General features: G+C 59.5%; 1 protein-coding gene across 2 annotated transcripts in view; it reads left to right on the plus strand.

Annotated features, from left to right (window-relative positions):
* Positions 1 to 1,835: 1,835 nt before the first annotated feature.
* Positions 1,836 to 26,218, plus strand: part of JPH3 (junctophilin 3) — a 77,184-nt gene continuing 52,801 nt past the window's right edge. For both annotated transcript variants that reach the window (XM_043599841.1, XM_043599842.1), the window contains exon 1: positions 1,836 to 2,700. In XM_043599841.1, coding sequence (XP_043455776.1) covers positions 2,319 to 2,700 — 382 coding nt within the window. In that variant the 5' untranslated portion in view covers positions 1,836 to 2,318. The remainder of the gene's footprint in view (positions 2,701 to 26,218) is intronic.

Below are 26,218 nucleotides of genomic sequence, written 5' to 3' on the forward strand. Positions count from 1 at the left end.
AAACTCCCTAAATGCCCTTCTGCTTGTGGGGTGGATGAGGAGGTGACTGCTCTGAAGGCCAGGCCCTTAGAGCTTTAGGTGGGGTGTGGGGCTTTGGTGCCCAGGGCAAGACAGAAACTTGAGCTTGAACGCTGGGAGTCTTGGGGGAGGGGGGCGGCTGGTTTTCCAGCAGGAGCCTGTTTAGCCAAAGATGGGACCAATGCAGGCACGAGAAGGTGTGAGCTGGGCCCCTGGCTGATTGGAAGGCTTCAAATCACGCCTCTTCCGTGGGCTACATCTCCGGCTCCACCGCCTGGCTGGCAGTTTCTGTCTCCCTGCCGGCGGAGTCTCAGGCGCACTGCAATTAGCCCAGACCCCGTGCAATCTCCCCCCTCCCCCCGCAGCACTCGGGCAGCGGCGCTGCCGCCGTTTGCCGCACACGTTCCGGGGGAGCTGGGAACCCGGCTCCTGCCTGCAGATTTATGGTCCAGGAAATGCATTTTAAATTGGTCCCAGGATACTCGGATCCAGGAATCAGACACCATCGCTTGGGGGTGGAGGTGGGGGGAGTATCTGTGGAGAAAGTAACGCCCTAGTGACAATCCTACTTTGCTCCCCCAAAGCGCAACCGCTCCCGGAGTTGGGGGCTACCTGTTGGCCAGGGAGCTGGGAAGGGACGGTATTTGGGTGTCTTTACTCCCAGACATGCGTGTGGCTCGACTTTCTGTTAATTTATGGGGAGGGGACATTCATCAACTACATGTTTTCTGGGGCAGCTGCCTCCCTTCCTCCCACATGTGGCCCCCAAACTGTCTGTAAGGAAGAATGATGGATTATTTGTCCTAGGGGAAACCAACCACCTGTGGTCTGCCAAGAGCCTCTCCAGTGAAGCCAGGGACAGGTGTCGCAGATAGAAGCCAGGCGCCAGGGGCGAGGTGCAGGGTGGGAGAGAGGAAACGCGAAGGGCACCCCAGAACGCCCCAGGCCTGCTCTGCCAGGCTTCACCTCCCGACTCCCGGGAGGGGGCAGAGAGCGCCCTGGGTGCTGGGCGCCTTCCCGTTACGCAGTTCCTGTCCCTTTAAATCTAAGTCCCGGGAAAGGGGGGGGTGCTGGGGCGACCTGTCTGGACCCCAATTTCCAGGCCGGCCCGGCAAGGGGGAAGCGGGGCGGGCGGGAGCGCCACGTAGGGGGTGCGGGAGGGCGGGCGCCGGGGGTCCCCGCCCGCGCCCTGCGCTCTCCGCCCCGGCGCCGCAGCGCCCCTCTCCAGATCGCCCGCGCGCCCGGGGCAGGGGGCCGGTTCGGGCGCGCGCGGGTCGGGGTTGGGTGGGGCGGGCGCGCCGGCGGGAAGCTGGTGCGGGGGCGCGCGGGTGGGAGACGCTCGGGCAGCGGGCTGGGTCGGGGGCGGGTGGGGAGGTGCGCGGGCGGAGGGCCCGGTCGGGGGCGCGCAAGGGCGACTCGCGAGCCGGGGAGCCGGGGAGCCGGGACGGGGGCGCGCGGGCGCAGGAGGGGAGCGGATCGGGGGTGGGGGTGAGGGAGCGCCAGTGGGGTGCGGGGCGCGCGGGCAGGGTGTGGGCCGGGGGCGCGCGGGTCGGGGGCGCGGGTGTGGTGCGGGCGCGCGCGCCGCGCCGACCCGAGCGCGCGAGCCGGGCCCGGAGCGCACGCCGCCGCCGCCCGCCCGCCCGCCCGCCCCGCCGCATTGCTGCTGCTGCCGCCGCCGCCGTCGCCGCCGCCGCCGCCGCCGCCCGGCCCGGCCCGCGGCCCCCAATATGGTGCAGCCGCCCGCGCCGCCGCCCGTGCCGCCGCCGCCCGCGGGCCCCGCCGCCGCCCTCGGGCGCCCGCAGCGCGGCAGCCGCAGGTGGGGGGCTGCGCCCCGGGCCTGAGCCGCCCGCCGTCTCCGCCCCGGCCTGCGCGGCCAGCCCGGCGGGCTCGCCTCCGAGGGGCACTTGCCGCTGAGGTGGAGCCGTTTGCACCAGACGCTCCTGCTCCTGCCCCCTCCCTCCCCCTCCCCTCCCCTCCCCCTCCCTCCTCCCCTCCGGTCCTGTCTCCAGCGGGAGCGCGAGACGCTGGTCAGGCTCCGCGGCGCAGCTCGAAAAGGAATAATCGCCCCCAATTGACTTAAATTCCGCCGAAGCCGGCGCCGCGGCCTCCCGCCGCCCGGGATCTGCTCGCTGTGTTTTTTCGCTTTCTCTATTCTTCCTTTAAAAAAAAAAAAAAAAAAAAAAAAAAAAAAGCAAAACAAAACCAGCCAGCCAGCCAACCAAGAATCCGGTTTGTTGATCGCCTTGGTTTTTTTTTTTTTTTTTTCACCGTTTGCGGGATTTGCAAACCGAGTTACATGCATGTCCAGTGGGGGTAGGTTTAATTTTGACGATGGAGGGTCCTACTGTGGAGGCTGGGAGGACGGCAAGGCGCACGGCCATGGCGTCTGCACCGGCCCCAAGGGCCAAGGCGAATACACCGGCTCGTGGAGCCACGGCTTCGAGGTGCTGGGCGTCTACACCTGGCCCAGCGGCAACACGTACCAGGGCACTTGGGCGCAGGGCAAGCGCCACGGCATCGGCCTGGAGAGCAAGGGGAAGTGGGTGTACAAGGGCGAGTGGACGCACGGATTTAAGGGGCGCTACGGGGTGCGGGAGTGCACGGGCAACGGGGCCAAGTACGAAGGGACCTGGAGCAACGGCCTGCAGGACGGCTATGGCACGGAGACCTACTCAGATGGAGGTAGGTGCCGCCTGGGGGGGTGGGGGGGGGCCGGGCCAGGGGCTGAGGGGAGGAGGAGGAGGGACCTTCTTTTGCCTCTTCTGTTTACCTCTGGGGAAGTTGAGCTTCTCCCTCCAGCGGGGGGGCCGTGAGCACCCGGGGCATTTCCTGGGGCTTCCTGGAGGCCACAGTTGCCCTGGCTACAGGTTGCCCCATGGCCTGGTGGGGGGACAGCGCCCCTGTGCCAGGGGAAGCGTATTGGGGGCTTTCCAGGAGGAGAGCCAGCCCCGGAGCCGTGGAGCTGAGTGGAGGGTCAGTGCATCATCCAAGCGCAGGCCAGAGACCTGCTGGAAAGGCCAGACTCGCCCTGGGCCCTGGGCTCACGGCCTCCTCTGGGACCCACCAAGGGCAGAGGGGAGCTGGGAGAGGGCCCCTCCCCCTTGCTGGCAGAGCTCCCTCAGTGCTGGCCTCCGGGAGTCGGGCCCCAGCTCTGCCTCTTGTTTTCCTGCGGTGCCGAGAGGCCTCCCTTAGTCCTCATGAACCCAAGCCAATGGAAAGGGAGCGATTGGGAGAGGAGCACAAACCCAAAGCAACACAACACGGCAATAAACTTCTAGGTGGTTGGACGCGGGCTAGCGCAGCCAGAGAGGCTGCTGGAGGGAGGGAGGAGGAGGCCCAGGAATCTCGCCTTCCAGTGGCTGAATCATTTTCGCCGTTAGTTTAGGGAATGCTCTGTGCCTTCATTCTAACATGCCACCACATTCAGGGCTGAGCCCGCCTGCCTGTCCTGGCTGTAAGATGGTTTCCGTGCAGGGAGCCTCGGCCAGGGCTCCTTTGCAGCTGTGCCCCTGTCCCGGACACTCGGGTGTCCGGTCCTCCTTGCATCCGACAGGCATGGAGCATTTTCTGTTCCTGGAAGCCAGACCCCGAACAGGCCTGCTCTCCAGATGCCCCCTTCCCCCACCTGGGAGCTTATCCTCAGAAGTGGCTCTGCGCCTCCCTCTTGGCGGCTTGCTAATTTTTCAGGCATGGATGCCTGGGAAAGGCGTGGGGCGCAGCAGTGACTTGTGTGCTTCTGCTGGGCATGGAAATCATGAACGGACGTGTGGTCTTCTCCCTGCCGGCTTGCTGCCTCCACATCTTAGGAAGCAGGCACTAGACACCTGCTCCCTGGCCACATCCAGGAGTGATGGAGGGCTGGAGAGTAATTATTATTTTGGCTTATGCAACTGAGAGGCAGGGTTCATCATTACTCAAAGGGGAGGAGGCGTGGGGGGCAGTTAATTATATAATGCTCCTGCCTGTCAAAGCCGTGCCCAGCCCCGTCCCAGGCGGCCTCTTTGCTGTTGTTGTTTTCATGGAGCAGGTTGGAGAGCCTTCTGGACCCTGGAGTGCAGGGGCTGGACCGAGCAGACAGCCCTCTCCGGGTTCTAGGCCCTGTGTGTGCATGCGTGCGTGTGTGTGCGCGCGTGTGTGTGCGCGCACGCGTGCACACGGCGAGGCTTGGGCAGCAGATGTGGGTGGCTGAGGTGGGCGGCTCAGCAGCCTGGCGCTCCCAGCTGGGCTCTTTGGGAGCCCAAGGGTAGTTGTCACCCTGGGGGCTCTGCCCATGCTGCTCTGCGGATCAGTCTCTCCAGAGGTGTTCCCAGCTGTGCCTGAGCCAGGAAAGCGGTTTCTAGGCCTCACATGGGAGCCTGGGGAGGAGAGGAGCCAAGCCCCTGTCTCTGTGGAACTCCCTGGAATATCTAAGAGTGAGGTCCAGCTCTCTAGGCTGCCCAGCTTCCCCAGACATCTTGGGTGGCCCACAGAAATCCATTCTCCATTCAACAGATATCTACTGAGCACTTGCTATGAGCGGGTGCTCTGGGCTCTGGGAAACCAGCCGAGAGTGAAGCAGACAAAAATTGTTGCCCTCAGAGAGCTTCCACTTTAGAGGGAAAGGTGATGATTCCATTGTGTTTACCGGGGGGGGGGTGCGGGGAGGGGGAGAGAATCTGATGCTGTGGCTGGCCATGAGTTTAGGGTTCAATGTGTTGATGTGAGAAATGCTTCCTTCCATTGGTCAGTGTTCTTGGATCTCTATCCCCTATCCAGTCAGCGACACAGGATTCTGCTCCCTAAAGTACTTCCCTCCCTCCACATTGCCCCGCTGGAGTCTCCCACGGTGGAGGGGGGGGGGGACCATGTCCATTTTACAGATGACGCCAGAGAGACCCAGGGGCCCATGGGACAGGCCAGAGCCCCCCAGCCTGTGGCAGCAGAGTCACAGTTGGAACCTTGATGTGTCCCCACATTACACCACCTGTAGGCCAACCGAGGCAGGCTTACAGGCACAGGACGCCAGGGCTGACTGCTCCCTTCTGGTTGGTGATATGGCATGATGGAAAATCGAATTGACCCTTTCGGCCTGGGATAATCAGGCCAGACATCTGGGGCCACCTTTCTACAACATGGTCTGTGCTTCTCATCAGGAAGGAAGTGACTGTGGAGAATGTGTGCCCTCTAGCAGTCCGTCAGGCCAGCAGAACCAAAGTGGGGGTGTCGCAGCTCTGGGTCTGGATGCCGGTGGGCGTGGCGGCTCATGCTTCCAGGGAGGGCAGGCGGAGGTTTAATGAGTTCACGGTCCGACTCCAGTCTGACGTTTCTTTTGCACAAGGGGTGGGAATATGGGGCAGGTATCAGCACAGCTCCTGAACCTCAGCACAGGTCCCAGTGCTGACTTGGGGAAACGGCTATTTTCATGAATGATGCACTCATGGCAAACATATTCTGCATTTGGCTGGAATTGGTATGGACTCCACTTCAACTGGGGCCGCTTCTGCCAACTCCTCCCCTTCCAGGTTTATCCTCCCCCAAGTGCAAGGCAGGCGTTTTCTGTGGACGTGGGCTGAGTGACTTCTGCGGTCTGTGGGGTGACCCTGTGGAGAGGGTCATCTGTATGAAGGGCTGGTAATAATATCTGTGAAGTAGGTGGGGATCAATTGAGGTGGCGTGTGTGGCTGTGCCAGGGATGTAGTGAGCATTGACTTTTACTTATCACTATTCTTTTATCACAGCACACGTGCAATGAACGTCGCTTACAGTGACTGTTACCAGGACCGATAGCCAGGTGTGATCATGGTAATAACGAAAATGATGATAAGTGGCGATATTAAACACTTACCGTGTGCCAGCCGTGTGGCCAGTGTTTGCAGGATGATAGCACTTCATTCCCGTACCTGGGTTGATGCAGGGTGGATTTTCTTGTCCTTCCCATTTCCCACACTGGGAAGCAGAGGCGTGGAGAGATGAGATGATTTGGCTGGTGGGTGCAGGGCAGCATCAGGATTCGCACTCAGGACAGAGATTCCAGAGGCCTGTGGTTTTGTGTGGAACACGTTCTCTAAACTCCCTTGTGCAAAACTACCTCCTCGTTCCTTCCTCTTCCTCCGCACCCTGCTTCTCCTCTGGGCGCGGCAGCCAGGAGCTGTAGGCAAAGGCACAGGCGCCCACCCGGGTGTTCCCCCCGCTGCCCCGCCTGCACGCACCGCCCCTTCTCCACTTCTCTACACCCCTGCGCTTGGCCACACAGGTAAACATTTCCTCCTGGTGCCATGTACACAGGACCCCTCGGACCAAAGTTACCCCCACAAATAAACCCTCCCACAGCCCGAAAGATGTGAGTCATCTCACGTACCAGGCCTCCCCCCTCAAATGCAGATTCCGTTCACTGGCCCAGATCCCTCGGCCCACACAAATCACACACGCCCACAGTCAAAATCCCAGGCCCTCTGCGCCTGTGCGCACACACACGCACAATACACCTGTCACCCGGAGATGTTTCCACCCCGTCCCCCAAAACACAGCCACGTGTACCCTCCAAACCCCTCCCGACAGGAGCCCCTGTGCCTGTGCGGGGAGAGTGCCAGCCTTACACGACGAGGCTCAGGTTACAGATGGAGCGGGAGGCTTAGTTTCCACTTTAAACACATGTTTATGCAGTTCATGCCCCCTTTTAAGGGGGAAGAAGCCCATATCCAATCAAAATAAATGACCATTGGGCATATTTTTGATGCTAGGCCGTGAATATGTGAAGGCAACCTTTTTAAAAAAGAAAATCCCAGTGCCAGGTCCCAGGTTAGGGAGGAAGCAGGTCGGGGACACCAGACATAGGCCAATGGGAGTTCGTTTCAGAAACAAAAGAAGCACTCAGCTATTGGAGATAAAAGCATCTCCTCAGAGATTCTGGTTCAGCCACTTTGGCAAGGGAAAAGGCTCCAGGAGGTGAAAGCAGGAAGAAAAAGCAAATAACTAGTTCTTTGTTGCCAATAATAGCTGAGGAAGAAGTGTTACTGAGCACCCCTCACCCAACATAGCCCTGGAGCCAGAGTTGGGCGCTTTATATCAGGAGCTCTACCCAAGCTGGCAAGGAGGCCAGGGTCAGCACCCTCTGGAAATAGCTGCCCCACCAGGTAGTGAGCAGCCCTGGCTGACGGAAACAGTTAACACAGCTGTCGGGCAGGGCCAGGAGCCTCTGCTGCATCTCTTCGGGGCTCTTTTCCCTCCCCGGTTTCCCCCCGGGCCTGCACAACCGTAAGGACAGCTGGCTATCGATTATGGGCTGATGGCTGTGGATGTAACACTCACAGTGTCCTTTGATGACCACATATCACAGGATGTGTGGATTCGTGGGATCCACAGGGGGCGATGTGTGTTTGGAATTTCCACAGTGGTCACCCTCTCTTAGACCAGCCACTTCGCCAATTTGTAGTCTCCTGGCTTGTGTGAGGCACGTGGTTGGTGAAGGCAAGGGCCGCCTGGGGTCCTGGCTGTGCTTCAAACAGGCTCTAGGCATCAGACCAGGGGTTTTTCTGGGTCCACCGAGTCTTTGCGTAGGATAGGGGAGCGGCCGGTCTCTTCAGCACCTTGGAGAGCGCCACACACATGCCGCCATGGCTTTGCTCTCCTTCCTCCCCCACACCACCTCTAACAACCAAGGTGCCCAACTGAGCCTCCCAGCCAGTGACTGCCTGGCCCTGACCCGTCCAGCACATTTGGCCATGAGAAGTTTGCCCGTTCCCACCCTGTTGGTGTCTGGGGGCCACACTCCAAGGAATACCACCACCGGGGGCATTGGCTGTTTGCATCTCGATACTGTCCTGTTTTCCAAAAAAGTTGGGTGCCTCCAGGTGTCTGCTGGTGACCTGAGAGAGCATCTCCTGGCTAGCGGGGCGGGTCCAGGTGAGGTCTTTGGTAAGACTTGTACAAGGTGCTCTGAGTCTGAGGTTCATCTCTACCTCAGGTTGTGTGTGTCTCAGTTCTCACGGACGGTGCATGGTTATAGGCGCACCAGAGGCAGGCAGAGGAATGGTCTTGTCTGTACCAACCCGCGAAAGACTACTGGGCCACCTTCCTCCTTAAATCAGCACCACTGGAGTACTCATCTAGAACAACCCTGCCCAGCACAGTGGCTGCTGGCCACATATGGCTATTTCAATTAATTATGATGAAATGAAAGTTAGATATTCAGTGCCTCAATCTCAGCAGCCACATTCCAAGTGTTTGATAGCAACACGGATCTGGCGGCTCTCATGGACCATGCGGAATGTGTCCACCGCCACAGAAGGTTCTGTTAGAGTGTGAGCTTCACGCAGGGAGGGGTGGGTCCATGCTGGTCACCACTGTGTGTCCGGTGACTACAATGGTGCCAGCATGCTGTTTGTGGAGTGAATGAAGTGTGCCAAGGCCGTATACGGGGTAATTTCACTCACCATCCTGCCACACGTCCATCTCATTACAAGAACTTACACCCGGGCATTGATAGTTAAAGGGAAAATGTTCCCTGAGACCCTCCTGCCTCACTGAAAGGTCAGCCTCACTGAAAATTCTCTGAAGGCATCACTGTTACAAGTCGCTGATGGGGTTTGTTTTGCTCTTGGTGCTGTCATTGCCGGTAAGAGGCCCTGCCAGTGTTTCCCATGAGTGAGGCGGATGGCATAGAATGAAGTGAATCCGTCCCAAGGGTGTTCTCATGATGTGAGGCTGCGATGCAGCCATGGCTGGAGGACACGGCTGGAGCACTGTGTAGTGAGCAGTGTTCCAAAGTGCTGGAAAAGATGCAGAAAAACAAGCAGCCCTTTATCTACCCGTGTCGTAACTCTCTTTACCGCTACGGTTGCCTTGGCTCTATTTGTTGGGTTGTTGAGAAGCATTTACTGAGCCCCTACTACGTTCGAGGTGCAAAGACAGAACAGTTCAGGTCGACCTTCAGTGAATCAACCTGGAAATAGTTGCTGAGTCTGACTGTGTCTTCGTCTGTTCGAGCTGTTGCAAATTACCACAGGTCGGGGGGGTGGGCGGTGCTTCTAAATGACAGTGTGTGTTTCTCCCAGCTCTGGAGGCTGGGAAGTTTGAGATCAAGATGTTGGCCGATTGGGGGCTCCTTTATCAGGACACTGATCCCATTCATGAGGGCCCCACCCCCATAACCTCACCACCCCTGAAGGTCCCACCTTCTAACACCATCTCATTTATGACCTCTGAATTTAGGGGACACAGACATTCAGTCAGTAGCAGCCAGTGTGCCGAACATAGCTTGCAGGAATGTACAAGAAACAGGGGGATGTGACTTGTACCAAAAAGTCTGGATGTGAGACAAAAATGTGTACAATAATCAGGGGTTTCTCATTCCAGAGTTTGGGGACTGATGGAAACACTGCAGGTGAGGGTTCTGAGAAGGGAAGGGGGATGTTTGTGTCCTTGAGCAGCAGAGGCATCCCAGGGGAGGGGTCCGCTGAGCTCCGATGGTGGGAAGGGGATTTTTGCCCTGAGTCTGTTGACCCTGCAGGAGGCATGTTCTCTGTGATGGAATCATGACACTCCTTGTCAACATGTGCCGGCTCCCACCTTCCCCGGGGTGACCCAGGGGAGCTCCCTGGTGCTCCTGGAGGCCTCTGGAAACACCCAGGGTCATCTGCGCTGCTGGCTGGGCGGGCTGCTGGTCCCCCACTGTTGCTACTCGAGGCCAGTGCTTTGCAAACTTGACTCTGCGTCAGAATCACCCAGAAGGTGCAGAAAGCAGATTGTTGCCTCACCCCTGCATTTCTGGCCGGAGATGCTGTCTGATAATGTCCATTTCTAACAAGTTTCATTGGGTGCTGCTGCTGCTGCTGGTCTGGGGACTGCACCTTTAGAAGCACGGCTGGAGGCTGGTGCTTCTTTATTTAATGTTCATTTATTTTTGAGAGAGAGAGTGTGAGTGGGGGAGGGACAGAGAGAAAGAGGGAGACACAGGATCCTAAGTGGGGGAGGGGCAGAGAGAAAGGTGAGACACAGATTCCAAAACAGGCTCCAGGCTCTGAGCTGTCAGCACAGAGCCCAGCGCGGGGCTCAAACTCATCAGCCGTGAGATCATGACCTGAGCTGAAGTTGGACGCTCAACCCACTGAGCCACCCAGGCGCCCCAAGGCTGGTGCTTCTTAACCCCAGGTGCACAGCAGAATCCCTGGGATGGTCCCCTTGAGATCATCCCCTTAGAAATGCAGAATCTTGGCCCCTCTCTCCCACCCCTGGAATCTTGGTCCCTCTTCCCCACCCCTGCACGGGGGTCTCCAGGGCCAGAAGCTGCATGTGTGCAAGACGCCCAGGTGGCTCGCATGCGGGAGCTCCTAATCTGGCTCCTAATCTCTGCTGCACATGGAATCTGGCTGCTTGGGAAAATGCTGATGCCTGGGCCCCACCCAGAGATGCCGACTGAGGTGGTCTGGGATGGGGATTCTTTTAAAACTGTCCCGGAGATCCTAATGTGTAGCTGAGGGGGGGGGGGCACTCGTCCAGGGCATCACTGAGAGGATGGCCGTGAAGAGCCTTGCTGGGGTTCTGCCTGGCACCACAGCAGCCTGGCTCTGGGAGGGTGGCCTCCTGGCCCAGGAACGTGATGGGAGCCGTCAGGGCCGAGAGCCACTGCTCTGGACAGTTCTTCAAACTCCGGGTCAAGTGGCTCATGAAGTACATGTTGTACTTCATTAAAAAAAAAAACAAATAGACTTGCAGATTTTTAAGCATCGTGCCCATGTTACGGCATGAGAGCTGCCGTGTGCTGGCCTGTCGCCATGCAGCCCCTCCTGTCTCTGCCCTCTCCTCCTCCTTCCTTACGGCCACGCCAGTCCCTGGATTTAGGGTCCAGCCCAAATCCAGGACGGTCTCTCGAGATCCTTAACTTCATTGCACCTACAGGGACCCTTTACCCGTGTGAGCACACATTCACAGGCACTGAGGTTAGGGTGTGGACGTGTCTGTCTGGGGGACACTGGCCAACCCACTACAGGGTCTCACGGACTTCAGTTTGAAAGTGCTCCGAAGCACAAACATGCTCACGTCGAACCCCAGAGCCGTGGAGATTCCTCTGCAAGAAGGACACTCTCGGTTTTTGAACGTCCGCTTTGTTCCGGGTACTGGCCTATGTGCCTTCCCAGAGTCCTTGCTCCTTTTGTTTATTTTATTTTTTTAAGCTTATTTATTCTGAGAAAGAGAGCATGAGAGAGCATGGGGAGGCAGAGAGGGAGGGGGAGAGGGAATCCCAAGCAAGTTCCGCACTGTCCACGCAGAACCCAATATGGGGCTTGATCCTGCGAACCTGAGCCGAAACCAAGAGTCGGATGCTTAGCCGACTGAGCCACCCAGGCGCCCCAACGTTGCTCCTTCTAGTTTTTAAAGTAGCGCCGTGAAGCAGGGCATGCGCTCCCACGTAAGACAGGAGAAGGGATGCTCATAGGATGGCCGGGCTTGGCGAGGTCACAGGGCCGGTGAGGGGAGGGGGCACACTAGAGCAGTCTGCAGCACCCGCTGAGGGCGCCTCCTGACGGGACGGTCATCTCGGCCACCGCTGAGGGCGCCTCCTGATGGGACAGTCATCTCGGCCACCCCCTGGCTCTCCAGTTGAGGACGCTGAGGCCCAGGGAGGCGCCCGCGGTCTCACAGTCATGCAGAGGTAGGGAAGGATGGCCCGGTCTCCTGAACCCCGGCCTTTGGTGACCCTTTGCTCAGCATTTCATAAACTTGTGGGTTCTCCCGGGTTCCTCCGAGAGCATGGCAAGGCTGAGGGTCCTCTCCCAGGACACACGCAGGGCCCTGCACACATGTGGCATTTTGTCGGTACTTGTGGGGGTTCATGGACTCCCTGAGACTTCTCTGTGGACCCCAGGATAGGAACCCTCCCGTTCTCCACAGGTGCCCAGACACACGGACATGACCATCACCGCACACGGCAGGTGGGACACGGGAGGAAGGCCGGAGCCAGCAGGCTCTGACCTGTGGGTACAGAGAAAAGGCTGGAGGGGGCAGAGCTGGCCTCCCCACCTCCCCTCCCCTGAGCACACCCCTTGTCTCTCCAAGGCCTCAGAGTCCTGAGTTTGTCCTGCCGGGACTCGGCCGTCTGCCCCACCAGGCAGCATGTGATCCTTAGGACTTCATCCCGTGCCCTCCCCACCAGGTCCATAGGCCTGGTGTCCGCAGTCTGGCCATGACAGTCTGGGAGCCACCTGTGCCTTCTTTCACTCCGTCCCTCTGGGAGGAAGGCATGACTCCTCCATTCTGCAGGGGAAACTGAGGCCCAGTGAGTCCTAGGAAGTTGGGGTGCTGACATGGTCTCAACATCTTGTGGTCCGCTTCAAACCTCCCACCCAGGGACCCTGGATAGACTCCCCAGGAGGGAATCTAGCCCAGGGCACACATCTGGGGCCATCCAGGGCAGGGGTCCTGAGGACCAGACCTGAGAATCACCCACCGCTCCCCGTCCGCCTCTGTGGGTTGGGGACAAACAAGGGCAGGAAAGGAGCCTCTGAAGGTGGCTGAGGGGAGGTCTCACCGTAAGGAGCCCGGGAGGGATTTTCAGTGGGGTGTTCCCAGGAGCACCAGGTGGGGGCCTCCCTGGGAGGCCTGTATGATAAGCCAGTGCAGGCTTTCTTGGTCCTCGAGGGGCCGCGAGCTGGCGCCCCACTGTCCACCTGGGGACCGTGCGTGACCTTTCTGGGGCCCCGCCCCCGGCCAGCTGGTTGCTCGCTGGTGAGTTCAAAGGCCTGGCTCCCTGTGGGTGGATCTGGGGAGCTGTGGTTGAAACGCACTTTGGGGAGGATGGTGCGGGGCGCCCCTCCTCAGACCCCCAGAGTGCCTCTGGGCCTCTGTGCGTGCGTGCTCCCGGGCACTGTAATTACTGGCCTCTGTGGCTGTCCTGTCCCCCTCCCCATGCACCGGAGTCTCTGAGGGGGCAGAGACTGGCTCTTGTGGGTTCCTCCCTGTGGCCTGGTAGCAGGGAAAGCTGCAGAAATCCTGGTTGGCTGATGCATGGATGACAGTCCCTCCAAGAGCAGTGGGGGCAGGGGGCGGGGGGGGGGGGCGGTGTGTGAAGGGAGAACAGCAGGGCAAGGGCCCTGAGGCTGGAACAGGTGTGGTTCTGAACTGGAGGAAGAGGGTGAGAGGAGGGAGGGTGTGAGCACATATTCCAGGCCACGGCAGGAAGGGCAGGAAGGGCGCTGAAGGGTTTAGGCAGGTCAGCAGCACCCCGTGGTGTTCCTGCTTTTGAATAATTAAGTTTTAATTTCAAGATGCCCCTAGACTCCCGCGGTTGTGCCCTCTACCCTGTCTCCCCAAAGTAACACCTGACGGAAGGACCACGCAGCGTTGAGGCCGGGATATCAACATGGACACCGGGTTTCAGCAGCCGGGACCCCTCCACCCCCGGCCTGCCACCCTTTCAGAGCCGCACCCTCCCCCCTCTCATCCCTGGCACCCGCTCCTCTGCTCCCCATCTTGTCATTTTCTCATTTCCGGAATGTTCTATACACGGAATCGTGGGGTATGCAACCTACGGGGACTGGCTTTTTTCACTCACTGCGGTTCTCGGGAGACCCATCCAGCTCGTGGTGTGCGCCCAGACTTCGTTCCTCTTCACTGCTGACCGGTGTCTGGGGTGAGCGTGTGCTTGGACCATGGCTTCCGTACCCATCACGGTTCAGGGGCATCCGGGGCGTTTCCCGTTCGGGGCTATGATGGACACAGCGCCTGCAGACTCTGACGGAGAGGTTCTTACGTGAACGTGAGCCTTGGTCTCTCTGCAATACAACTGCTGGGCCCTTGCTGTTTGTGACGGTGTCTTTGGGTAATGACTCTGGCTGCTGGGTGGGGAAGGAAATGGGGACCAGAGTGGAAGCTGGGGACCCCCAGAGGGTGCTCATGTCCAGGGGAGGGGAGATGATGGCCTGGGTCTGGGTGGGGGCAGTGGCTGGGCAGGTGCGCGGTGCCCGGGACGGCGTCCGGGGGCAGGAATTGTTGTGGAAGGTGTGTGGTGTGAGAGGCTGCGTGCTGGGTGAGGGTGGAGGGAGCAGGGGGTTGTGCATCTGATCGGAATGGGGGCACCGTCCGCTGGGAGGTGGCACAAAGTCAGGAGAGAGTGGCACTGGAGGCGAGAAGCGCCAGGATCAGAATCGGGCCTGAGAAGGAGGACGGTGTGGAGGATGTAGACGGGCCGAGAGGCAGGTGGCCCTGAGGGGTGGGGGTGCGGAGGACAGCAGGAACAGAGACAGGACGTGGACTGTTGTCCCAGCCCTGTGTTCACCCCTTGCATCCAGTAGGTCATCTTATGGCCCCACCACCCCAACGAGGCCATTTCACAGACAAGGAAACCAAGGCTGGGGATGGAGTGACTTTCCCGAGTCACTTGGAAGGTTTGGATTCCAGAAGCAACGGAATCACACGAGGTGGGACTGAGCCCAGCCGTCAGGTCCTTGGTCACGAGCCCCGCCTTGGGGGCTCCCGGAGGCTGGATGGGAGACCAGGTGAAGGTTTGTGCGCGCCTGCCTGCTGCACGCAGATGCTCCGTGAGCGAGCTGCCATCACGTCATGTGGTTGTTTACACCTGTGGAAGTCCCCAGCGGTGGATCGTGGCCCCCGCTCTGCCGTCACCTTTTCCCCGCTTGTCATTATGCCCCCGAGGTTGTTCCGTATCAAGCCTGCACCCTGAGAGCGGATGAATGATGCCGTCGTGACGTGGTTTTGCTTAAAATTTACCTTTTGAAGCGTATAGTTCGGTGGGTTGTGGTGCGTTCACGGGGCTGCGCAGCTCCGCACCGCCTGTTCTAGAACGTTTTTGTCACCCAAGAAAGAAACTCTTGGTGCGTTAACCCGTCCCGCCCTCCACAACCGCCGGCCCGCTCTCTGTCCCTGGATTTGCTGGGTCTGGACCCTTGGGGTGGACGGCGTCACCAAGGGGCCCCTGTGTCTGGCCTGTCCCTCAGCACGGTGTTTCCGGGTGCGTCCAGGGGCCCACGCCAGAGCCCGTGCCAGGTTCCGTTCCTTTCCAAGACCCAGTGATGTTCCCTGGCGTGGCCACATTTGCTTGTCTGTTCATCGGTCAGTGGACATTTGGGCCGTTGTGAACGGTGCGGCCGCCAACACTCTCGTGTAAGCTTTCGTGTGGACACAGCTTTCTGTGCCCGGGGGTGGGGTTGCCGGGTCCTCTGGGTCCTACGGCGGCCCCGTGATGAACCTCACAAGCAGCTGCTGCCCCATTCTGCGTTCCCGCCAGCCGTGTTGCGGGTTCTGGCCACGCCACATCTCTGTCGCACGTGTCACTGTCACCCCGTGATCGCAGCCTCCTAGCAGGTGTGAAGGGACGTCTTCCTGCGGTCTGGATCTGCATTTCCTTAAGGATTAGTGACGTCGGACATCTTTTCACGTGCTCACTGGCCGCTGGGATGTCTTTGGAGACACGTCTGTTCGGGCCCTTGCTCGCTTCGGGTTGTCTTTTTATTATTGAGTTGTAAACGTTTTAATGTATCATGGACACCACAGTGACGTAAGCCCCAGCGTCTACTCCTGACCCCCCGGGATTCCCCGCTTGCCGGCTGCCTCTCCCATTGGATGCTGGATTCCTTGAAATAAACTGCGGATGCCTTTCTCTTGCCTGTCGAGTACCTAGCACGGTGCCGGGCACACAGTAGGTGTTGAGTAAATGTTGACTCGGGCCACTACCCACCGGCTAGGAGGTCAGGGGATCCTGTCCAGTTCCTGCAGCGCAGACTTTGATGGGCTGCAGTTAGGGTCTATTTTACTGGCAGGGACAGAACAGCCGTGGTGTCTGCAGGGTAGCTGGGACCCACACAGGTATTTATTGAGCACTTACTGTGTGCCTGGCAATGAGCCGGCCCCAGGGATAGCAGCAAATAGCCCCAGGGCAGCGTGGGATCGTTGGACTGGCTGAGGGGGCCATGTCCATGCACCTGTCACATAGGTTCCCCTTTACTGCTGATGGGATGGAGGGAGCTGAACCAGGGCTGACAGTGAGACCTGGCGGGTGTGGGAAAGCCTTTGGGGGAGGGACTTCCCCACATGCCCAGAGGATGGCAGGGCGAGGTCACAGAGGCTCCGTTGGTTTTAAGTGCAGGGAGTGGGGGGGGCAGGGCCGCCCTGGGAAGTGCGGGAGCCAGCATGGCTGCGGCTATGCCAGACTCGAGGGGCCGCGTCAGGCGGGTGGTCGGGCCTTCCCTGGCTGTGGAGGCCACAGCCTGACCCTTTGGGTCTGCACAGAACCAACCTGTTAGGACAAACAGGAGATAAACATTCTGGGGATGAAGGGCCCAGCCCGCAGCCTTGCCTGGAGGCTCCCTGGGGATCCCACATCACCCAGACAGCGTGGGGGCTGAGTGGCTGTGTCTGCGGTGTGGGGCCCAATCTGGAGGAAATTAATTGTGGATCCCCAAGAGAATGCGGCAGAAATATAGCAGAGGTCAGGGTTTTCTCGGGGCTGGAGGCGGCCCTGGTGACAGTGGCCATGAAGTGTTCACAAGCACAGAGTGTCCTGTTAGCTGGAGGCCTGAGCAGGACCGGCGGGGGGGTGGGGTGGGGTGGGGGGTGCAGGAATGTGCCAGACAGTGGACAGACAGACAGGGAGGGAAAGACAGAGACAGAGAGGGAGAGACGGAGACAGAGAGGCAGAGATGGAGAGGGGGAGAGGGAGAGGGACAGAGGGAGAGACAGAGACAGAAGGAGGAAGACAGAGAGGGAGAGGGAGAGACAGAGGGAGCGGAGAGGGAGAGACAGACAGAGGGAGACAGAAGGAGGGAGAGAGACGGAGAGGGAGAGACAGGGAGGGAGAGACAGGGAGAGGGAGGAGCAGGGAGGCCACAGGCAGGGCAGAGGGAGGAGGGACGCGTCCCTTCCTGCGGTCAGGTGCACCTGCTACTTCTCCCTGGCCCTTTGTTTTCAAGCAGCCGCCTCGAGCTCACTGGCGCCCAGCACCCTGCGCCTTACGCACCTTTCTGTTGAGTCTGAGCATCAACCCCCTGGAGCTTGCTGTCCTGCTGCTCAGAGGGAGGGGGCCACACGCAGCCCCCAGCGCCCCGGGCAGGCACCCTGCCTCGGTCTCCAGCCCTGCGCCTGCCTGTCAGGACTGTGGGGAGCCAGAGCCTTAAATGGGATCGAGCTCCCCGGACGTGGGGGGCTTGGAGGTGGCGCCCGTGAGTGCGGATCTCCAGCCCCGGCTGCCGGGGCTCAGCCCCCTCCAGCTAGTTCCCGTTTGGCCCCGAGTGGAGGGGGGACAATGCGGACCCTGCCTCCACCAGCCGATGGAACAGAGCCCTGGGCTGGGGACACCCCACATGTGTGGGGGTGCAGAACCCCAGGCTGGGGACCCCAGCCAGGCAAGCTGGAGCCAGGGTGTCTGAGCTTGAGAGGCCTCGGGGCTTGGCACTGGGGGCTTCTGAGTCCCCCTCAGGGAGGCCAGCAGACCCTTGCCTCCAGGCCTTCCCTTCCTCTCACAGCAGCCAGAGGGGAGGGGTTCCTGCAGAAGCATCCGGAACTCCTTCGGGGTGTCGAGCCCTCCAGCCCTGAGGCCGTTCCAGTTTGCTCCTCGTTGCAGGGAGGGCAGACCCTCCCGTGGGAACTGCGGTGTGAGCAGGCGTTAGAGCCTTGGGTGGGCAGTTTGGGGAGGGTCTCAGAGCGGCGTCCCCTCCGCTCTTCCTCTCCGAGCCTCAAGGACTCTGGCTGATGGCTGAGCCAAGTAGTTTTGGGAGAACCCCAGCTCAAGGGCCTGTCAGCCTGGGCTGTGACAGGCATCTGGGACTGGGGTGGGGTCTGGCCAGCTTTCCTGAGGAACTGGGCCCTGGGCCCTGACGGAAGAGCTAGGTGAGGGAAGGGACTCCCAGAGAGAGTAAGCCTGTATCAGGCCGCAGGCCAGTCCCTGCGGGGAGCCGGAGTCAGGCGGGGCTGGGAGAGGTTGAGCCAGTGACCCGTCCCCTCCCCAGACATGCGCTGTGGGCTACCTCCCAGGGGTGTCAGGGCTTCTGGGGGCCCAGAGTCGTGTTGGGTGACTCACTGTCACCCCAGGTCCCCTAGGGCTTGAGGTCAGAGGAAGACCCTGGCAGGGGAGTGGCAGGGAGGGAGTGTGTGCCCCTCACAGGCCTAGCCCCGTGGACACTGAGTCATCAGGGAGGTGTAGGTGGAGGGTTCTGTGCCGGTCACCGCTCAGCCCCTCCTGCTTCCCCTCTGCCCTCCAGGTCTTTTCTCAGGGCCGCTCTGTCTGGAGACACCTGCACAGCCCCAGCGTCCCTCCCAGCATGAGCCTGGAGCTGGCATCCGTGGGGTCAGTGGGGACTCGGGCGCCGTGTGTCCTTGGCACAGTGCTGGCACCAGCAGGGTGGGTGTGAGGGTCCTCCTGAGCACTCTGGCCCTGCTCCGGCGGGGGCAGGCCTGGGGTGTAACCATATCCCAGATGTTTGCAACCACTCTCCCGGGACGTGCCGTTTCTATTGGTGACAAGATCACGGGTTTGGCGACCGACTGCTGTGATTTGCTGCCTGTCTAAATCTCAAGGAGAGGCCAGTGAAAATAAGGATGTAATTTCTTTCCCCACGACTCTTGATTCTTTCTGTGGCCCCCCTGGGAGTCTGCACACCCCAAGTTGGGGGCCCCTGCTCCCACCCTGCTCCTTGGGAGCAGCTGTCACGTCTGAAATCGTCCCGTCCCCCTCTGTCGCCTGGGGAGTCCTGACCGGAGCATTCTTCCCCCGCACAGTTCTGTGGAGGTTTGGACACCACTCGGAAACAGCCGTGGCACCCCCTGGGCCACAGGGCAGGAGCCCTCCGGGGAGCCCGGCAAACAGGGGCATCCAGGAGGGTGGTTACTGGCAATTATAGGAAGTGGAGGTGATGGCCGTCACCCCCCTTCCCAGGGCAAAGGAAGGCTGGGCTGCCGCACGCCTCGGCCCCCTCCTTACTGGGGCTCTGCTAACCCAAGCGCAGGCTTAGTTCACATGCCACACAGCGCACCTGCTCCGGGTGCACAATTCAGTGGTTTCTAGTGTGTTCACAGGGCCGTGTGCCATCCCTCCAGAGGAACCTTGTACCCCACTGTCCTTTCCCTAGCCCCCCCCCCCACTGTCCCATTGGTGGCCTCCGAAACTCCTCTGTCTCTGGATTTGCATCTTCTGGACATTTCACATACAGGCATCGTACATGATACGTGCCCTTCAGGCTCTGGGATGCTTTCTGGGTCCATCCGCTAACATGTGCCCGAGCTCTGCTCCTCCTTAAGACTCATGAGCTTTCCAGGGCGTGGACGGACCACATCCAGCTCAGCCAGCCCTCTGCTGATGGGTATCTTGTTTCCCTCCACCTTTGGCTGTTGGAACCTGCTGCTGCTGTGAACACTTGTGCGCAGGTGTGTGTGGGGCAGGTGTTTTCATTTCTCCTGGGTCCGTACCTAAGGGTGGAATTGCCAGGTCATATGGTCATTTGAGGAACTGCCAGACTGTTTTCCAAAGTGTCTGCACCAACGGACGTTCCCACTTATTTTTAAAAAGAATCTTCTGGAAGCTGAGAAGTCCTTACCAGCCTCCCCCCTGGGGGGTGGATCTATTCCTGGACTTGGCAGAGTTTGTGTTTGGAGAGAACCCTAACAGGGATGGAGATGGCCGTCATTCCGGGCACGGAAGCACTCAGTGCCCACCCCCCACCCCCCACCGGAGGTGGTCCCGACCACGTTTCTGCCCCTCTGCCTCCATCCGAAGCCCTGCTCCGGTCCTCTGCATACCGGTGGTGGCCACCTAATGTCTCTCCCTCTGAGTCTGAGATCCAAGGGGTTCTTTGTTTTTGGCATGGTTTCCATCTTGGCACGTGGTGGGTACTTAGCAGACTGGTTGGGTGAACGAGGGTCAGGGTGTTCTCTCTACGCTGCAGAACTGAGGCCTAGGGGTGTGGAGAGGGGCCTGAAGGAAGCTTCATAGATAGCAGAGCGGTGCCCATGACGCTGTGATTTAGGGAAGGGTCGTGGAAAAGGAAATGATGTTGCTGTAGGAGGTAGCCCCAACCACCGATCAATCGCTTTTTCTCTGGGAGGGCCGACTCTGGGGGACCCCGGCGAAAAGATGGCAGGCACTTGCAGGGACCCCCAGGAGGAGATGGCAGGCACCTGGGGCCTCGGGGCCCTTCATAGTAGGAAGGTAAGGGCCTCCATGTGGTTGTACCAGGCACGTGGGGCCTCCATGGGGCTATAACAGGCAGTTGCGGGCCTGCGTGGGGCTATAGCAGGCACGTGGGGTCTCCGTGGGGCTATAGCTGGCAGGTGGGGGTCTCCATGGGGCTATAGCTGGCACGTGGGGGCCTCTGTGGGCTGTAGCAGGCACGTGGGGCCTCCGTGGGGGTGTAACAGGCACATAGGGCCTCTGTAGGACTGTAACAGGCAGGTGGGGGCCTCCATGGGGCCTCCATGGGGCTGTAACAGGCATGTAGGGCCTCCATGGGGCTATAGCCGGCAGGTGGGGGCTTCCGTGGGGGTCTCCATGGGACTGTAACGGGCACGTGGGACCTCTGTGGGGCTATAGCAGGCAGGTGGGAGCCTCCATGGGGTTATAACAGGCACGTGGGGCCTCTGTGGGGCTGTAACAGGCACGTGGGGCCTGTGGGGTTATAGCGGGCAGGTGGGGTCCTCCCTGGGGCTATGGCAGTCAGGTGGGGGCCTCTGTGGGGCTATAACAGGCACGTGGGACCTCCGTGGGGCTGTGACAGGCACGTAGGGCCTCCATGGGTTTATAGCGGGCAGGTGGGGTCCTCCCTGGGGCTATGGCAGTCAGGTGAGGGCTTCCGTGGAGCTGTAACAGGCACATGGGGTCCTCCCTGGGGCTCTAGCAGGCAGGTGGGGGCCTCCGTGGGTTTATAACAGGCAGGTGGGGCCCTCCCTGGGGCTCTAGCAGGCAGGCGGGGGCTTCCACAGGATACAAACACCCCGGGCTCTTTCTTCACTCTTCACTCTTCTCTTGGATCGTCTTCGGTTTTCGTGTTCGGTCCCTGTTCTTGCTGAAGTCCCACTGGGTTAGGTATTCCTGTCACCATCTTACAGACGTGCAAACGGAAGGTAAGTAATTTCCCCAGGCTTATGGTTGGTAGTGGAGCTAGACTTGTCCCCAGGGGGTTCGGTGGTAGTCCTGCCCCCACTTCTCCCTCACCTCTGTTCGGCCCTTGGAACGGGTAGCCCCACACAGAGGCTTTGGTCCTCCCCCTGCTTCAGGTTCTCTAGCCCAGAACTCTGGAAGCTAAGGCCTGTGGAAGTCTCCCTGGGGCTTAGAGGTGCTCTCTGGGGGTTACAGCTCTTGTTTCTGGCTGAGGGTGCGTGTCTGCCTGGGGTGAGGGTTCAAGCCCTGTCGCAAGTCTTGTCTTCACGTGGGCCCTTAGCAATGGCCCTGCTGTACTTCTGGCGTGTGTATGATGTCCTGATCCTGTGAAGTGATCCATGGGAGGGTGGAGATCTTCTGGGGAAGTGTGCCGTGGAGGCTGCTGTCTGAAGTTCGATGGAAGCTTAACCAGTAAGTGACTTTTCAGCACCGAGATCGTTGGTTCTCCAACAACATAACGTGAAAAAGGAGACATTGAGAGCCCTAAAATAGTCGTTCAAAAGGTTTTTAAAATGCTTTCCTGCCCAGGCCTCCCCCACACCCACCGAATCTGTGCCTCTGGGTAGGCTGGGTGTCTGTGAGAACTCCTCAGAGTTCTCCAGATGATTCTAATAGAAAAACGTGGGTTCTCGATTTTTAGCGGCATCAGTCACCTGGGGGCTGTGGCACGTTCCAGGGTCTCTGCCTCAGGGGCTCTAGGGGCCTGGGAATCTGGATCTCCCTGAGTTCCCGGGAGAACTGTGGGTTGGCAAAACAGTAGCCACTATCGAGGTAGAGCTCTCCAGCGCTGCCTCTGTGCTTGGTCGCCTCTCAAACCACCAAGGCCTTCTGACGGATTTTACACGAACGGCGTGACTGCTCCGTGCCCTCCCCGTCTTGAAGTACTAACCAGTATATTCCCCATGATGACCACGTAGGGTGCTGTTCTCGTGCCTGTTTCACAGATGCGGACCAGTGAGGCTCAGAGGCCGGAGATCTCCCTGGGCTCATGGGGCCACACTCAGACCTGCCTGGTTTCTGACCACTCTGGCGATGAGCCCTTTCCTGAGAGGGGCTCATCCCTCCCTTTTTGCCCACGCCCGCAGGCTCCCACCCAAGCGTTTCCGTGAACTCCTGACCTCGGGCTAACCTTGTGGGCCTCTGGCAGCTGCCGCCTCTCTGGGTGAGCAGGGAGGGGAGTACGGGTCCAGGCAAGGTGCTCCCCAGATGGTGGGATTCAGAGTAGTTCTTTCTCCCTGCTGCATCCGGTTCCGGCCAGCCTCCCTTGTTCGTGCCCAGAGGGGAATGCGCGGGGCAGCCGGGGGTGGAGGAATCGGGGTTGGGGAGCAGGGGCGTCCCTGCTCACTGAGGCCCGGCAGGATGTGGGGCTGGAGGCTGGTGGGCGAGATGCCCAGGTTTGTCAGCCTGTGTGTCTGAACCGTTCCCCAGGGAGGGGCCGTGCTGGACATCAGGGCGTCAGAGGAAACAGCCGGCCTTCTTTCGTGTGATGGGGGTACCGCTACCATGTTGGGGGGCTTCCCTCGGGGTGCATTCCCTTGCCACCTGCCTCTGCGCCATCCTGTAGGAGCGGCTGTGCACACTGTGGGCTTGAGAAGCACCCGGCCTTGGCGGGGAGCCGGTGGGTGGTTGGAGCCGGAGCCTGCATTCCCTGTTGCTGACCTCACCCTTCTCTCTCGGGGAGTAGGATAGACCGTTGCCCAGAACGTGGGCCCGGGTATCGGGCACACCTGGTCGGGGCCCTAGCTCAGCTCCTTAACGTCAGGAGTCTGGGCACCCGATGGAAGAAGCCCTGGGCGTGGGGTGGACCTGACGCACAGTGCACCTAAGGTGCCTCTGCCCTCTCCGCGAGGTCAGGATGGTGAGAGCAGAGTCAGTGTCCCCAGGGAGTGTGGCTCGGAAGGAACCACGTGGGGCCATCTGGCTGGGGTCTACAAACCAGCTAATACTTAACGTTTGCCCTGCTGACCTCCGGGAGCGTGGACGTCCCCCGTGACGGGGACCACGGGGGGATGGAGGTTCCTTCCAGCTCTGAGGACAGCCGAGTAGGGAGACTCGGATCTCTCCCTTCTTCCTGCTGTGTGGCCGTGGAAAAGCGTCCGTCTCTCCCAACCCCCACGGGCCCTTGTGAAGCCCAGAATCTATCGTGCGTACTCCACTGCCCTTCAGATGCCGTGGTCGAGGCTCTGGACTGCCGGGCTCCCCAGCAGGGTTATCCAGACGCCCCTGAACTGAGAAGGCAACGGATCCGGGGAAGTCTTCTTGAACGTGATAGACCCTGGACCTTAAAAGCATATCCCTTATTCGGAGATTAGGTTTGTTTCCTTCTGTGAGAAAGTGCTTTCCCGTTACTCGTAACTGCTGAAACTCGGAAGCAACGACACTGCCCTTCACCAGGGGGTGGGTGACAGCACGGCGGCCCGCAGCCACCGGACAGCCGGACGCCTCACGGGCTGGGGGCTGCATGCAAGAGGCAGGCCCGGAAGGGCTTCATCGTGCACGACCCCAGCTGGCCCCCTGGAAGGGTGATGCTCTGGCGACGGGGAGAGGGTCCGTGCTGCCCAGCGTTGGGGGGAGAGGGGACTAGGCGGAACGCAGGATTCCAGGGCCGTGTGACGACTCTGTAGGGTGCCGTGATGGTGGATACACGTACATCTGGCCAGCAGCGAGAGGGACCCCCGCTGTGAGCTATGGATTCTACGTGCGTCACTGTGGGCCCAGTGATCGGAACAAATGCATTGCGAGGTGACAAGATGGTGTGAAGGGCGCCGTGAGGGGGTCATATGGGAAATCTGTGTACTTCCTGCTTTTTCTGTAAGTGGTTCTATAAACGGTTAAGTTTACAAGCCCTTCCCAGGATGAACGGGTGTGGGGAGCAGAGGGGCACCCCCAGGGCCGTGGAGGGGGCACGCCTGGATGGCTCCTCCTGTCCCCCCCTCCCCCCAACACGAGGCCAGAAGCACCGCCCGCGCCTGGGTTGGTCTCTCCGGGGCGGGAACTGCCTGCCGCTCTCCTCTGGGCACTTCCTGCCTGGTGTCCTGCACGGGCTGCTGGGGCCTCCCGGCTCGGCTTCCGGCCTCCACTCTGCACGCTGTGTCTGACTCCTCAGGGAAGCGTCTCCCCTCCATTCCAAGGAGCCCGCTGGCCTGGGGCTTTGTGGCCTCTTGCCGGCTTTCCTTACCAGCCTTCTAAGTGCGGTCTGGGCGCTCACCAGGCTGACATCTTCCGTGGGGAGCGGGGCTTCGCGTCGGCACCTCCATAGGCCCCGAAGCCTCCCTGAGCCTAGGCAGCCCGAGCAGGGTGTGTGCCTGGACTGTTGAAGAATCTTCTTACGGAAGTTCCTCTCCTCTCTTCCCCCTCCAAAATGTTTCACCATTAGGGCGCCTCGGTGTCTCCATTCATTAAGCGTCTCTTGATTTCAGCTCAGGTCATGATCTCCCAGTTCATGAGATCCAGCCCCATGCTGGGCTCTGTGCTGCCAGCGTGGAGCCTGCTTGGGATCCTCTCGCTCTCCCTCTCTGCCCCTCCCCGGCTCATGATCTTTATCAAGATCATCTGTGCCCATAGTAAGGTATCCATTCGTGCCCCAAACAAAATCCTGCTTCGAGCAGGGGTGCCTGGGTGGCTCTGTCGGTTGAGCGTCTGACTTGGGCTCTTGTCGTGATCTCCCGGTGTGAGGGTTCCAACCCTGCGTCGGGCCCTGTGCTGACAGGTTGGAGCCTGGAGCCTGCTTCGGATTCTGTGCCTCTCTCTCTGTGCCCCTCCCCCCTCAAACAAATGAACATTAAAAAAACTTGCTTGCAACCAAAGTCCACTGAACCACCCCCCCCTTTCCCACCTGCCCACAAATTTGAGCTAACTGTGCTTCCTGTTTTCTTCACGCTCACAGCCGTCCTGTGTGGACTTGTTGCTGTGGTTGATGAGGAATCTTCAGTCTTCGGGACCCCATTCCCCTTCTTAAGCTTTCCGACGTCAGGTCCCATATTCGTTAACCCCATGTTCTGGGTTCTTTCTCATTACAAGACTGACGTTTGTGGAGCTAGTCGGTGCGTTCGGAGTCCCTGTGCTCCTCCCGCGTCTGTCCTCACAGGGCAACGGTCTAATTGCCACCTCTCTGCGGCCGCGTAGTTCTTAGATCACTTGTTCTTTCCCTGCCTTCCAAAGGGTCCAGAGAATACCTCTCCGTGCAGCTGTTCACATGAACGAAGCCTCCAGATTCCCTACCGGTCTACACCTATATGCAGCCACACGTTCTACGTGATCTACGTTTTATAGCTTTTCCTCTGGTTTTTACAAGTCCTGTAGATGTTCCCTACTTCCCTCTGCTTCCTGGAAAGTCCCCTTTGCCCTTCTTGTTGGCTGGGTCTTGCTTTTTCTTGGTTTACTCCCTTGTTTTGGTGGCATACATCCTGTAGTATCTTCCTAAGGAAGGCTGCCTGAAAGCTGGTTTTTGGGGCTATGCTGAGGAATTGGTCGTTTACAGGATTCTAGACTGAAGTCCAGGGTTTGGGGGCGGAGGGGGGGTGACTTTCCCTGACTGCTGGGTTTCACTGTTGTTGAGAAGGCTCTTCCCGTTCTGATTCTCAGCCCTTCATGTGGGGTCGTGCCCCCCTCCAAGTGTTTGGGGTCTTCACTCTAGGGTGTGTGTTGGGGGGGGGGGTGTCCTGAGCCCCTTCAGCCTGGACCCTTCAGTCCCAGTCGCCTTCCTATCCTGTGTCTTTGGTAACTTTCCTCCGTTGCTTTTCTGGAACTCCTAACGTATAGACGCGGGCTTAGCCTACACAACTCACATTTTCTTCTATTTCCCACTACTTTGCCTGCCTCTTCTTTTCCAGTTTCTGATTTTCTTGACTTTGTCTTCCAACTCTCTTCTAAAATTCTTATTTTGGCCATCGCACTTTTAATTTCCTGGAGCTTGCTTGTGTAATCTGACTTTTCTGTGTGTGTGTGTGTGTGTCTGTGTGTGTCTGTGTGTGTTGTGTTTGCACTTTATGGATACGGTGTTTTCTCTTCATGGCTTTACTTTCTGGCCTCCCTGATGCCTGCTGTACCCTGCATTTTCCATGATTCTCTCTAGTTTCCCCCTTCCGTGTCACTTATTTGTATGTTTGGGTTCCTTTTCCT

The sequence above is a fragment of the Prionailurus bengalensis genome, chromosome E2 (genome assembly GCF_016509475.1).
Source record: "Prionailurus bengalensis isolate Pbe53 chromosome E2, Fcat_Pben_1.1_paternal_pri, whole genome shotgun sequence".
NCBI classification, from domain to species: domain Eukaryota; kingdom Metazoa; phylum Chordata; class Mammalia; order Carnivora; family Felidae; genus Prionailurus; species Prionailurus bengalensis.